Below are 15050 nucleotides of genomic sequence, written 5' to 3'. Positions count from 1 at the left end.
TACTGTCTCTTCCCCCATGTTTTGTTCTTTAGAAGCAAGTCATTTCTGTCCAGCCCATACTCGGGAAGGGAATTAAGTTCCAACACTTGTAGACATGTTTTAAATTACCACAGGTATGTGTGTGTGGATACATTTTGAATTTATATTTTTTCATGAGTTTCTTCTCTCCTTTTGTTTATTCTTTTCTTTGAGGAACTGACATTGGAACCTTTCATTGTTCCAATATAATGCTTTTTTCCCCATTTTCCATTGAACATTTTCTTTCTGTTTAATATTGTTCTTTAACAGTTTTCCACATTCTATTATGTCATTTATGGTGAATTGCTTTCCACTTACTTAATAATTTTGAATTCTGAGATCAGGTTCAGCAGGAATTCCATTGGCTTTTGAGAGTGGGTCCTTCCATAGTGGTGGTGGTGGTGGTGGTGGTGGTGGTGGTGGTGGTGTTCTTAATCTTCTTTCTGTGATCCTAAGACCTCGGTGTATCCACTATATTTGAACCCTAAACCTGAGTGAAGAAGAGGCCTGTGTGACAGAATCTAGAAGATATTTTCCCCTATCCAGACCCCAGGCCATGATACAAAATCCTTAGTCTTCTCCTTGTCCTTGTCTATCCTTTTAAGATGAGGATGTAGCCCTTTGAAGATTCTGGTTTTATGGGCATATTTGTTTTAACTGTTCCTCTGCAGATGAATGGCCTTTTCTTCTGTTCTATTCCCCATGTAGGGGATAAAACTAAAGCCCCAGCTTACCAAGATTGACCTTTCTCTTAGAATATTTCACATTTTTACCATTCTGATTTTCATTTCCCCTTTTGTTTTTGGCTCCTGGGCAAGTCTCTTACTTTTTAACTTAGCTAGGCACTTAAAAGATTATTTAGAATATTCTTTTCTGTCATTTCTAGATATTGTTTTCAGGGTGTTTGCCATACTGTGGAAACAAATATAAAGGGAGTCCCATTTTACTGAATAAGAGGCGCTTACAGACCACAAGAATTAGTTATATATGGCTTACCTTCAGACGTTCAAACCCAGACTTGTCCTTAACAAAATCTAAGTGAAATAGATTTCTCTCTTCCACAATTGTAAAATACCACAAATACCCCAGAGTAAACATTTTTACAAAGAGGTTACTATCTAGCAAAAGATTCCATCATTGGAATTTAATTCAATTTTTAGAATAGTTTCTCCCACCTAATGTAGAGAGACTTTAAAGTGATTTTGTAGGGGAAAAAGAGAAAACTACTTAAATGTCTCAGTAGTGGATAGATGCACACAGAAAAATATTATGATTGAGTTACATGTATTGATATAGAAAGTTGTCCATGGTAAGTAAAAAAGTAGGTTTTAGAATTCTGTATGTAATATGATTCCATTCATATTCTTCTGTGAGATCTATACATACATTTAAAATGTGTCTTTACATAAAATTATCTGGTTGGCTATAGGCCAAATTATTGATATTGCCTATTATTGAGTAATAGTTTGGGTAAGGAAGAGACCTTCACTTTCCAAACTTGTCTATTGATTGGATTTTTATAGTGAACATAATTAATTTTATAGCTATAAAGCTAATAATTTTAGGGAAAAAATACTGACTTAAAACTAGCTGTAATGTGGGGTGCCTGGGTGGCTTGGTGGGTTAACTGTCTGACTTTTGATTTTGGCACAGGTCATGATCTCAGGATTGTGAGATCAACCCCTGCTTCAGGCTCCACACTGGGTGTGGAGCCTGTTTAAGATTCTCTCTCTCCCTCTCCCCCCCCCTTTTAAAAAGATTTATTTATTTATTTGAGAGAAAGTGAGCACGAGAGAGCACAGAGGGAGAGTGAGAAGCAGACTCCCTGCTGAGCAGAGAGCCTGACGTGGGGCTCGGTCTCAGGACCCTGGGATCATGACCTGAGCTGAAGGCAGATGCTTAACTGAGCCACCCAGGCACCCCTCTGCCCACCCCTCTTTAAAAAAAAAGTCCTTAATACATGCATTACATATCAATTTAGAAAAGCTTTGATAAAAACTAGCTAAGCCTGTTGGCCATGATTCATTTCTTTTAACATTTAAAAGGTAGTACTGATCAGCGAGGTGCAAAAATGAAAATATAATTAATTTCAGAGACTATTTCAGTCTTGTACTCATTCCACAAACATTTATTTAGCAGCTTTCCCATGCCAGGCACTGTTCTAAACACTGGGGATACAACTGTGAGAAAATCAGATTTAAAAAATCCTGCCCTCATGGAGCTTACATTTTAGTACAATTGTTTGGGTATATCAAGGCTATTGCTTAGTGGAACTAGTAAAAATTTGTCATTTCCTGAAAAATGTGCTTTGACTAATTTCATTAATATTAATTTTCTTCTCTTATAGTAACGGGACCTCTATCAGAACTGCAAATTGCGTATGTTAGCAGAGAAACACTACAGGTAAATCCAGTGCTAATTAAAAAATACCATTCTTTATTAGATTCAGTGTTTAATTATTGTGCGTTATCTGTTAAGTAAGGATTGAGCATTCTAGTTTGATAAACTCTTGGATTTTAACACATTTTTAATTGTGTAGTAAACTCAAATTATATTTGCAAATAAACACTATAAAGCCTCAGTGTGATAATATGACCTCCTAAATTTTAAGTGCTATGGATTTGTTATTTTGTATTTTTATATTCCTCTTAATACCAAAGAAAGGCTTGAAAATTAAGCACCCTTATAGGAATTTGAAACTCATTCTAATACTAATTGCATTTATACTTTTTAAACGTTATTTCAGACTATTTGCAGAGTTTAGTGAAAAGTATTTGTCTTTAGAAAGTTAGTGGTTTCTGCTGAGCTTTGCCTTTTTCATTTTCTTGATTCTTTTGTCTTCTAGGCTGTTTCAGTAAAATAATGATTACCACTAGACTTTCTGTAATGAGTAAATAAAAGACAAACTATTATTTAGTTAATCACTTTACATCCCAAAATATGCTCTGTAGTAAAGTCTTATTAATTTTTGTTTGTTTTTTGTTTTTTGAAACTCCAGGGATTATACTATCTTCACAGTAAAGGAAAAATGCACAGAGATATAAAGGTATACATCATATGTTTAATCTAATGGCCTCTCTTCATTTTTAAATACTTGGCTCAAACTGTTGAGCAATTGTCTTAATCTATTTGATGAATTTCTTAACTGAAATATGTTACTATAGTAAAATTGAGTGGTACTTTTAAGAGTTTTATTACTTTTTTAAAGTAGCTTTATTGAGATACAATTCACATACCATAAAATTTACCCTTTTAAAGGATACATTTGTGGATTAGTGTTGTAATACCCCATATTCGTTTATCTGTAGTTATTTATTTGTAAAAAGCAAATTAGGTCATCAGCTTCCATTAAGTTGGGGTTTTTAGAACATTTCATGCTTTTGAATATTATAGTAAACTTTGACAATCTTAAGGAACTATCATTAATAATTTCTCAAAATGGATAAATTCAACTGTAACATTTTCTGATGGTCTTTGATTTAACTGGCAGAGGAGAGCAGGTTCGCTGGATGTGCTGGGGTTAGCCCTGTGGTAAACTAGGTGCCATGGCAGGACTCCTGAAGTTCTTTCTTTTTTTTTTTTTTTTCAAAGATTTTATTTATTTGACAGAGAGAGACACAGCGAGAGAGGGAACACAAGCAGGGGGAGTGGGAGAGGGAGAAGCAGGCTTCCCGCTGAGCAGGGAGCCCGATGCGGGGCTCGATCCCAGGACCCTGGGACCATGACCTGAGCCGAAGGCAGACGCTTAATGACTGAGCCACCCAGGCGCCCCTCCTGAAGTTATTTCTAAACATTCTGCCATCTCCCCAACTTAGTTATTTTCTCCTTTCATTTATTTTTCTTTTACCTTTTTCCTCATTCATCTTTTTTCCTACTTCTTTCTCCCTTTTGTTTTCTGAAATAGTTTTCTTTAGCATAAAGGTTATTAACTTTCTTTTTTTTTTGGTATCCTTTGAGTCTCTGATGAAAGCCATGGACTCTCTTCTCAGAAAATGTCCTTATGTACATGCCTTCATATTTTGCATGAAATTTCAGTGGAATGTCAGATCACCTGCTGAGATCATTTACTTTATTTTTTATAAGCCACTTAAAAGACATAAGCAAAGAGCTTTGGAGTTGAAAGGGAGAAGAGATCATAACATAAGTAAATCAAGAAAGGTTCTGTGTCATCAGCACTTTGATGATCTGGAAAGACTGATAGATTTTTGTCAGAAGTAGATGGTGGAGTGCCTTCCAAGCAGAGGGAACAATGTAAGCAAAGATACAGACATCAGAAAGTGTGACGGCATTTTAGGGAGGATAGAAGCTGCACCGTATTACTGAAGAGAAGAGAAGGTAGGAGAGTAACAGGAAATGGGCTTAGCTCCATTACACAAAGAGTTGTGTGCCAAACTTCAGAGTTTGACCCTAACTGGGGAGATTCTGCCCATCACCATTATTTCTACCCTGGTCTAAGCCACCAATTTATTCTATCTCGCCTGCACTTCTGTAGCAGCCTTCTAACGGCTCTGTTCTTGAGTGTTTCTATTTGAGTGTTTCTGTAGTCACTTCTCCACCTTGCAACCAGAGTGATCTTTTTAAATCAGAGCTTATCACTCTTCTGTTTATGAACCACGTTGGCTTCCTACCATACTCAGTGTAAAATCCAGGTGTTTCCTTACCATGGCCTATAAGGTTATCCGTGATCTGACCCCTGCTTTTCTCTCTGACCTCATGTTACACTCCTCTCCATTTTACTCATTCTGTTCCAGCCACACTAAACTTGATGTTTTTGGAATATGTAGAACTCATTCTGGCACCAAGGGCTTTGTATTTGCTGTGCCCTCTTCCTGGCATGTTTTTCTCCCAGATTTTGGCATGGCTCTGCACCCTCACTTCATCCAGATCTCTGCTCAGATATCACTGTCTTTAAAGTACTTATCTCTTACTGACTTTGAATAATTTGTTGTGTCCATTCATTCATATGTGTGTGTGTGTGTATTCATTTTTAGATTTTCTTTCTCTCCTATTCAATGTAAACTTCATGAGAGCTGGAGCTTATTCTTATTTATTGCTATAACCCTAAAGCTTAAAATAGCACTTGGTTGCTCAGGGAGAGAGGAATGGAAGGAAGGAAGCATTAAAGGCCATAGATGCACGTGATGTGATATAAACTGTAATTTAGGAAAATTAACCTGGAGCTGGGGAAAGACCAAACTGAACACTATGGCAGACATCTGGATAGCTGGGGCCTAGATCAAGTTAAAATCCTTTCTGTATCAGTCAGTTAATTAAGCGTCAACTCCTGATTTTGGCTCAGGTCATGATCTCAGGGTTGTGAGATTGAGCCCCATATCAGGCTCCGCTCTGAGCATGGAGCCTGCTTAAGATTCTCTCTCTCTGCTTCTCCCCCCTCCTCCCTCCTAAAAAAAAAAATCCCTGCTGTAGTCCCTTGTCCCTCCTTTTTCTCATTTCTCCCATTATTCCATAGTGCTGCAGTAATATCAGGGGGTGCAGTCTTACATTATGGCTTCCTCTTTTTTGGGTGGAAAGGGGTTTCCTAGTATTTTTCCTTTAAGCATATAATTACATGATTGATGACACCTTTGATTAAAGAGCCTGCTTACTTTTGCTTGCTCATTTAAAAGTTATAGAAAAGGCAAAAAATAAAATTTAAGAAGTCTATACACCTTGGGAGACAGTATTTCTACCTCTTCCAAAAGCTTTGAGCTTATTGAAGTGGTTACTTTGGGCTCAGGTCAGGAAGTAGGAGTGGCTAAAATGTTACTGGATCATTTTTGTAATGGGAAAAAACTGAGTTTTTTCCTCTCTGTGTAGGGAAAAGCCCAGTTCTTCCCTACTGTGTGCTTCTTTCCTGAGTCTCCTTTACTTACTCACACAGAACACTTCACTTCTGACACTTGTGGTCACCAAATGTGTGGAGTTTCCCCCACAACAAGCAGTTCTCTGTGACACCAACTGGGTGTCCTACCATTTAACTCAATTCTGAGACTGTTTCCTGGAGATAGCATCAGATCCCACAGATACAGGCTCAGTCCCACAGGACTGTCCCTTCCCCCACCACGCACACGCATACACCCCAGTTAATAGGTTGCAAGCCCAGGTTATCAGCTATGCTTCTGAGCAACTGACTGTATAGATCAGAATTAATTAATTGAACCCCCTTCCTTGGGTTCAATTAATTTGTTGGAGTGGCTCACAGAACTCAGGGAATTATTTACATTTACCAGTTTATTAAAGGATTTGATAAGAGAGATGAACATCCAGATGGGAGTGATGCATAGGGCAAGGTATATGGGAAGGGGTGTGGAGCTTCCTTGCCTTCTCCAGACACGACCTTCTCCTGGAACCTCTACCCATCTGGAAGCTCTCCACACCCCATACTATTGAGATTTTATGGAAGCTTCCTCTTTAGGCATGATCAGTCATTAACTCCATTTTCAGCTCTTCTCCCTTCTCAAGAGAATGTGGGGCAGGGCCGAAAATTCCAAGCTTCCAATCATGGCTTGGTCTTTCCGGTGACCATCCCTCATCCAGGAGCTGTCCAGGAGCCCACCCAGAGTTGCTTCATTAGAACAGAAGATACTCTTGTCACCCCCGAAATTACAAGTGTTTCAAGAGCGCTGTGTTAAGAACCAGGGTCTGAGATCATGTATTAGAACAAAAGGTGCTCGTAGTGCTCTTGTCACTTACAAAATTACCAGGGTTTCCAGAGGGCTGTGCCAGAAACCGGGATAGAAACCAATCTATATTTTCTATTATCTCTCAGTCGTGCAAACAGGTGACATTTTAATTTGGTTGGCCCATGGCTAGTTGTTTATGTTCTGAACGGGCCTAAACTGTGGGCAGACATGTTAAGATAGACAGCCCCATGTACTAAGCAGCAAGGTTCAGTCTTACACACCAGCACCATTTTCATCAGTGATCAGTTCCTAGAAAGGGAAATTTGCGGGTTTTTTGAACAGGAAATAACAAGTTTAAAATGTAATACAAGGAATTGAAAATGCCCATATAAGGTCACATTTTAGTGCAGTCACAGTGTTTGATCAGTAAGAAAATAACATTTAGATGAAAAATAATACATCATTTTTATGATAACATTCATATTGTGTTAATAGCAGCCTTTTGCAGGGTGGATATTTTATAAGAATAGTCAAATTGCCTAAAATGTGGACGATAAGTTTTCCTGTGAATATAATGATGTAACACTTTGATTGGGGATACTTTAAATTTTAAGTATTTCTAGGTCTAAGGCTGCCATTTGTGATTATTTTAAGTATGTATATTTGATCTATTATATGTGCCGTCTGAAAAAAATATTTCTTACTTTAAAATGTTCTCTCTTTAAAGGGAGCTAACATTCTGTTAACGGATAATGGTCATGTAAAATTGGGTAAGTAAATTAAAATTTTGTCATTTGTGCAAATTTATTCCAGAACATAGTAAGTTTCTATTTTCCTCTGTTAGGACTAGGTTTTTCCCTCAGCATTTCTGTATTTTTAGGTGAAAATCTCTCATTGTGGGGCATATATAACCTCTCTGTATCTGGTTCCTCTTCTCTTAAATGGGGATAAAGTCTGCCCTTCACATATGACAGAGTTGTTGTAAAGATACAATAAAATAATAATTCTTTAGAGATTCTTTTACCTGTAACCTGAGGAATGTATGTGACTTTTAGTAAGAATAATCTGTACAAAATTACCTTATAACCAAAAAACAAGGTAAACAAACAAAAGCCAAAAAATCAATTATACCAGCAATCCTACATCCTTTATGTTAGCTTTTAAAATAAAATACAGTATTACTTATATAAGAATGTAATATCGATGCTGGATGTTGCTTTCTTTCAAACTGTACCTTTTATTTTGTAATTTTTGGTTATGACTGAAATAGAATTTAAACCCTCAATAAGTTTGAAAGTTTAAGACTGGAAACATATATAGTATAGTAGTTTTTATAAATAAAATCATGGCTGTTAGGTGTTAAGTGAAGTTTTTAATAAATAAGAAAGTTATTTTGAATTACATATTACTATAAGATAAATCAGAATTCAAAAAACATTTGTAAAAGCACAAATAAAACTATTTTGAACTATAGCCTACAGTACGACTAATCGGATTTTAAAGTATGTATCTGAAAATTAACATGTAATAAAATTTTTCCAAACCACCTCTAAAGATGAAAAAAGCATTTATCTAACTCTTGATGGCTAACAGTTTCTGTCAGCAGTTTAATATTTTGTGTTAATACTGTGTCCCTTCCTGGCAGACATCCTATATATATCTTGGTTGATAAGGACTTAGAAATGACCATTAAAAACTAGAAAATATTTAGAACTCAACATACATAAAGAATAGCAACAAATCCTACATAAAAACAGATTTTCTGGTAGTGATTGGTGTTGGTATTGCTGAAGTGAGATTTTGTAGAATATTCTGTTTGGATGTCTTTTCAAGCTAGGGTAGATTGGCCAGTAGATTATTAGTTTGTTTGACGTCAGTCATCATGAGTGTGGCAGGAAGTGAATGGAATATATTACAACTTATGGTCGCTTCCAGTGATATTTCTTGAATTTCAGGTCCTGGGAATTTGAAATTATAGTATTATTAAGTCTGGGGGCTTAAATTTTCTCAGCTGTCTCTTTCTCACCAAAATCATTTGATCTTGACTTTTGTTGTCATTTGATTCGTGCAGGGATATATAGGAATCTATTTGGCTGTGATACATACTGACTACTTTGTGATATTTTAGTGCTAACCCAGAGAAGTTAAAAATTTTAATGTGATGTTTAAGAATATCTCATTTCTGTGAAATTAGTTTAATGAAAAGAATTATTAAAAGTTTCTTCTCATGTTACTGTAAATTTTACTTTCCCTCAGCTTTCTTTTCTAAATGTTTCTTATTTTTTTAATAGCTGATTTTGGAGTATCTGCACAGATTACAGCTACAATTGCCAAACGGAAGTCTTTCATTGGTACACCATATTGGTAATTGTATTTTAATTGACAATTTAACTTTTTGTTTTTCTATCATTACTGAATATAGCATTTATTGAAAAACATAGACTGGTCAAAATTTTTAGGACTAAAACAGATTAAGAAGATAATCAGTAGCATAAGCAATTTAGGCATGTACACTTGTGGATGGATTACACAGCCAAAGAATATTTTATCATGTTTATTTTCATTAAGTGAAAAAGGCTGTAAAAGGTGGATAATGGCTTTTGAGAACCTCGATATAAAGGAACTCTCATTGATTCTCTGGGGTCCAGCATGGTTTTTACACATACTTAGTAAATGTTTGTTGATAACTGATCTCCAGCTCCAGCTTCAGAGATTAAAAGCTAATGTTACTCCTCTTATAAGAAAGTAGGAACTATCTTGGGAGCATGTGAAATTGTGAATTAGGCAAAGTAAATTTTGGGAACATTCTCATACTTCATCTGTCTTTCTAGTACCATGTCTTTCCTACATGAACTCTAGGGATGTAGAACAGAATGGAATCTCTTGTCCAAAGTGACTAGGTAGGCAGTTACTCAGTTAATAAAAAATGTCTGTTCAGTGGCAAACTCAAAATTAATACATGTGCACCTTAAACATTTTATTTTAATTTAAGGCATATGAGTGTACTTTTTTCTTTTCTTTGCCATAGGACCAAGACCTTTTCTTTGACTGGCTCACTAATTAGAGTTCTGTCTTAATAATATAAACTATACCCACAATGCCTCAGCTATATTTCGGGGTTGTGTTTCTGTAAAGTGCAGTGAGAACTTGGACGTACAAAGCATGTGAACTTTTTTTTTAAAGTCAGACGTATGACGTATAAATTTAGCCTTATTAGGTGTGCAGTTCTCTCAAGGTTGAGAAACTTGTATGCTGTGGTAGTGAGAAATACCACCATAATCAATATAAAAGATGGGTTTCCAGCACCCAAGGAAGTGTTCTTTTGTCCCGTTTTAGTAAATTCTGTTCCCTCATCCCTACCCTCTGTCAACACCCAGTCTGATTGCTGTCTCTTCGGTTTTGCCTTTTCCCTGAATGTCATACAAATGGAATTATACAGTCTATAGCCTTCCTAGTCTTTTACAGTTGTCATATTCTTACCTAATTTGCCAGGTTTTTTGGTTTTGTCTTTAGAAACTTGTCTTTAACAAGGTTTTCGGAAGAATTCACTTTAATTTTCATAACTCTTTTAACTTCATAACAAGATCAGTTTTTTCATAACATTTAATTAAATAATATTATTTATAGTATTATATAATAAGATATGTAACATAATGAATAAACGGGCTCAGAGATGAACTCAGTTGACAGTGGTAAGCATACAGCCTAACTGGCAGAAGTAGAAGTACACTAGCTGGATACTTTCACTCATGTTTTTATAGAGAAATGGAAAAACATCACCTAACATGGCAAGCCAGGCATATCAGCTTTATGCACTTTGATTCTCTGCTAGTGCATTTCCACCAGCAAGCTGGAATCTAGCCATCAGGAAAGTAATAACTGACAAACTTTAAAATTACTTTTCTTACAATAATTTGAATATTTTTAAGGAGTATTTTAAGATTAGAAATATTTTAAGAACAAGCATCTTGAAAGTTAGAGGGTTGGTGTGTGGTGTGTGTGTTTAACTTCACTGACTTACTTGACTTGCCTGAAATCATACTAGGAAGACAAATGTGAATTTGTAAAGCTACTTATTTAAATCATTCTTTTGATATGTAAGGGTTGGTTATTTTTAAAACTGTTGTTTAGGATTTAAAATTTTTATATTTGAAAATTAGTATAATCATTTAAATCAGTCAAATACAAATTCATAGAGAATAATTAGAATAAGACTATATAGGAAAGTTAAAAAAATAAAAAACCTAAGTTTGGGTCAATTTCCTCTAAATAAATACAGTTTTAAAAAGCAAACACTCATTTTTATAACTTCCACCATTAAAATAAAACTGAAAAACTGCCAATTAACTTTATAGTAAATATGAGTTAAGTACTAAATGAAGATTATTGATGCCCCAATAAATAGTTTTGGTCACATGAAAACAGAGGCCAGATTGCAGTTTATTGGTATAAGCAGCTAGAGCTAAAAATTATAGATCATTTACTGCAAGATGTTATTTCTCTGTAAAATTCTGCAGAATTGTACAGAGGAAATGATGGAGTATGGACAACTGTGGGATATGTTGCTATATTATATTATAAAGTTTTATAAACCTTTATAGTAAGTATGGCAAAGTAACCAAGGAGTCACCAGTAGGGTCTTGGGATGGAGAATCTTACAAAGTCAAGATCTTGGAAGAGATCTTTGAAATACTACATATTTTTCAGATATCAGGGCCTAAATAGGCCTCAACTTAGATATAGTTCCAAGTGCCTCTGGTGGGAATATGAAAGAAAATACAATAAATAGAAGTTGTTTTTTTGTTTTGTTTTTGTTTTGTTTTTTTTCCTGGAATATTTCTTTCAGGATGGCTCCAGAAGTTGCAGCCGTTGAGAGGAAAGGGGGATACAATCAGCTCTGTGATCTCTGGGCAGTAGGAATCACTGCCATAGAACTCGCTGAGCTTCAGCCGCCTATGTTTGACTTACACCCAATGAGGTCAGTGTGTCATAATTGGAGAACTCTATGCTTAAATTAAGGGTAATCCCTTCCCCCTGCCCAATATTTATTACATCATGAACAAATAATATTCTTAGTCTTGCTCTACCTTATTAGTAGTAATAGAATTACTTAATAGTAATAGAATTATTTATATATTAAAATATGAAATCTTTAAAATGCTGTGTAATGATTTGTTGTTGATTTTTCAGAGCATTGTTTCTAATGACAAAAAGTAATTTTCAGCCTCCTAAACTAAAGGATAAAATGAAGTGGTAAGTATTTTTCTGTTATTTACTTTATAATCATGAGTAAAAAAAAAGAGTTAAAATTTAAAAATCTAATTTTCAAAATTTCTTAGGTCAAATAGTTTTCATCATTTTGTGAAAATGGCACTTACCAAAAATCCAAAAAAAAGACCTACTGCTGAGAAGTTACTACAGGTATTATTTTTGCCCTGAAATATGTCTTTTTTCAAAAAATAAAATGCCAATCAGGTTTCTAATGAGTGTTCTGTATTGTTTATATAGCACCCGTTTGTCACACAACCTTTGACACGGTCTTTGGCAATTGAACTGTTGGATAAAGTGAATAATCCAGATCATTCCACTTACCATGATTTTGATGATGATGATCCTGAGGTAGGAATTGTTTTTACCAGCTAGTATATTTAACACATATTGTATATAGGTATGTGCATCTCAGAATCAGTTTTTTGAAGTTCTGGGTCTAGTTTAAATAAAAATCTCTTAAGGGAATAATTAACTCTTTGACTTGGTCTCTCTTAGGGAAGTCATGTGCAGGATTTTTCTTACTGGCCTCTTAAAATGGCAAAGACACAATCATCTAATCCACTCAGTGAAATTACTGTAGTTCTTTCAGAGTAGTCACTTCAGATGAAGTTGCCAAATAGATCGTCCACTATAAAAGAGGGAACACAAATGGGAAGCACTTAAACCAGATGTTAGAATATACTCAAAATTTCTGTTCGGTTTTCCTCTTTAAAAAAATCCTTGTACGGTACCTCATGAATTATTAGTGGTTAGTAGAAAGTATAGGATTGCTTTTGTTAGTGACTAAAACCCTAATTATCCACTATGGAAATGTTTAAAAATGAGCCAGCGTAGTTGTTAGAGAATAACTAATACGATGGAAGCATTGATATCAAAGGAAGCCTCTCTTCTGTTGGCATATTTAACATTACTAGCTAAGCTAGTAATTGTGGCACCTAACATAAGCTTAGTAAATGTGACATGGCAGAATTTTGTTACTGGGTCTGTAACTGACGTGGATAGCCTTGACCCTGACTGGCTCTATGTAAGGCACTTAAAGTGGTGTAAATTTTATTTATGATACTGAGGGAATGATAGCTCTCAGTGGTCAGAAAGATGGTTGCATATCCTCTTAAGTCAGAGAGAACCTTTCTATTAATTCACCATTGTTCTAGCTTGCCATCATTACACAGCTGTAATTAAATCAGCTATCTGCCTTTTTGTTCAAGGTCTGTAAAAGAGTTTGAAAACAACTTAAGGAAAAAAAAAAAAGAAAACAACTTAAGGAATGTGAAGTATTATTGACCTTATAATAGGGAAAAATTATTTTTGTTGTTTTGCTTAATTTTGCTTTTTAAAAACTTAGGTTTTATAAACTCTTCTCCCATCATTCAACGTATAGGCAGTCCTGAATTTGCATGGTGGCGCAGGACTGTAGAAATGCCCCTGTAAGCTGAGACACCCTGCAAAGTGATCTTAATCATCAGCGGGGAAAACCACAGTTGTTCTGTGACTTTAAAAAATTTTTGTCACAACATTAAAAATTCTCTTACTGTCAGTTTTAAATGTATAAGGAAGTGAAAAAATAGTAAAACAAATGTTTACCTAGTGCACTGTCACTTAAAATATTAGAACCAGTGAGAATGAATGTGTTTCATTTGATTACAAAAAAAACTTCCACAGGTTATTTACTTGATATAAGTTTCTTCTCCTACATGTTAACCCATTTACTATGTGCAGCATTCTAAGATTTAATAATTTTATAGTTATACCATTTAAGCTGGGAAAGTAAAACTGTTCTGATAGGCAATCATAGGTTTTATTCATGTTCACTGATGATAGCAATCTGTGTGACTAACCTGACATGATATCTATTTTTGCTACTATATATTGTGATCAGAAGTACAGGATTTTTCCCCCAGCTCTGCATCTAATTAGCTGAGCACCCTAATTTTGAGTCTCATTGTTCTTATCTATAAAATCAAGAATAGTACTAGGTTCATAAATTTATTTTGAGGACAAAATGAGCTCAGGTTTATGAAAGCACTCTGTAAACTACAAATCACTGTGTACGTGTGAAGTTTAAATACTTCATTTTTGAAATGACTTACGCTACTATTTTACTACTGTCAGTATTTCAGTAATTGGGGTCTTGTAGATTCATATGGCTTTATTTCCTGAGATGTGCCTATACAGAGAATAGTTAACTTGGGTCCTGTTCTTGATCTGCCTTTCAAATCTGATCATTTGAGCTCCAGTGTTTATGAATTACATTTTCCACGAAGATATGCCTGAGAGTGTATCTCCTTCAAAGGTAATGACTTCAAGGGAAGCGTTTCACACACAGAAAAAAACCTATTTGGTACATGAAATAGATGCTGGCATCACCTCTTAAGGTGAGACCTTAAAGTGTATGGAATGGAGCTGCAGAGGCTTTACAGATAGGGCCCCTTGTACTCCCCAGATGGTTGAAGGAATGTCCGTGATGTAGCAGTAAGAACTCATCACCACTCCTCCTCTTCCCCCACCCCCAAATGTTTCTGAGTGTGGCGTTACACAGAGTGAGTTTAATACAGTGAAAGGAAAGAAAATAGAGCACTACTCCTATAAGACAATACATAAAGGGGGGAAAATTATGTTTACTAAGTAAAAGGCCCACAAATCATGAATACCTTTAGCGTCATTTTATTTTATTTATCTCATTCTCTTTGATAAAAGAACTTGCGATTTTTTTTTATTAAAATATTCTCTTGTGAAACAAGGAAAGCTGCAGCTTTTGAACAGCTGTTGAATTATTGAAACACTCAATTTTATATATTTATATATATTGAACTCCGAGAACATTTATTGGGAACCTGCTGTGGATAAAATATATCCATAATCTTAGAAGCTCCCAGTTTGTAGTTGCCTCTTTTTGAAAAAAATATTCACAGGTTCATTATATTTTGTGCCATTTTTGTATAAAATAGAGTATCTCTTTCACATTTGAGTAATTTTGTGGACCAGACTGTGACTTGATTCATCAAATGCCACATGTCGTTGATTTTGGTCTTTCCTAGCCCCTTGTTGCTGTACCACATAGAATTCACTCAACAAGTAGAAATGTAAGAGAAGAAAAGACACGCTCGGAGATAAACTGTAAGTATATACTAGACACAC

The 15050-nt window shown here is 35.2% G+C and overlaps 1 protein-coding gene across 4 annotated transcripts in view; it reads left to right on the top strand.

Moving 5' to 3' along the window:
* The window catches only part of MAP4K3 (mitogen-activated protein kinase kinase kinase kinase 3), a 189063-nt gene that overhangs the window by 114127 nt on the left and 59886 nt on the right, over window positions 1–15050 (top strand). For all 4 annotated transcript variants that reach the window (XR_008506849.2, XM_045884471.3, XM_045884472.3 and 1 more), the window contains exons 5-13: window positions 2366–2421; window positions 3017–3064; window positions 7369–7411; window positions 8933–9005; window positions 11488–11619; window positions 11832–11894; window positions 11981–12062; window positions 12150–12260; window positions 14951–15029. Coding sequence is in view for 3 of the 4 variants with exons in the window: in XM_045884471.3 (XP_045740427.1) it covers window positions 2366–2421; window positions 3017–3064; window positions 7369–7411; window positions 8933–9005; window positions 11488–11619; window positions 11832–11894; window positions 11981–12062; window positions 12150–12260; window positions 14951–15029 (687 nt within the window). In the remaining variant the exon portion in view is untranslated. The remainder of the gene's footprint in view (window positions 1–2365; window positions 2422–3016; window positions 3065–7368; window positions 7412–8932; window positions 9006–11487; window positions 11620–11831; window positions 11895–11980; window positions 12063–12149; window positions 12261–14950; window positions 15030–15050) is intronic.

Source organism: Mirounga angustirostris, unplaced genomic scaffold (genome assembly GCF_029215605.1).
Source record: "Mirounga angustirostris isolate CCGP_5_RB_7025 unplaced genomic scaffold, mMirAng1.0.hap1 SCAF_10, whole genome shotgun sequence".
NCBI lineage: Eukaryota > Metazoa > Chordata > Mammalia > Carnivora > Phocidae > Mirounga > Mirounga angustirostris.
Note: the sequence above shows the minus strand (reverse complement) of the source record. Positions and strands in the feature narration are given on the sequence as shown.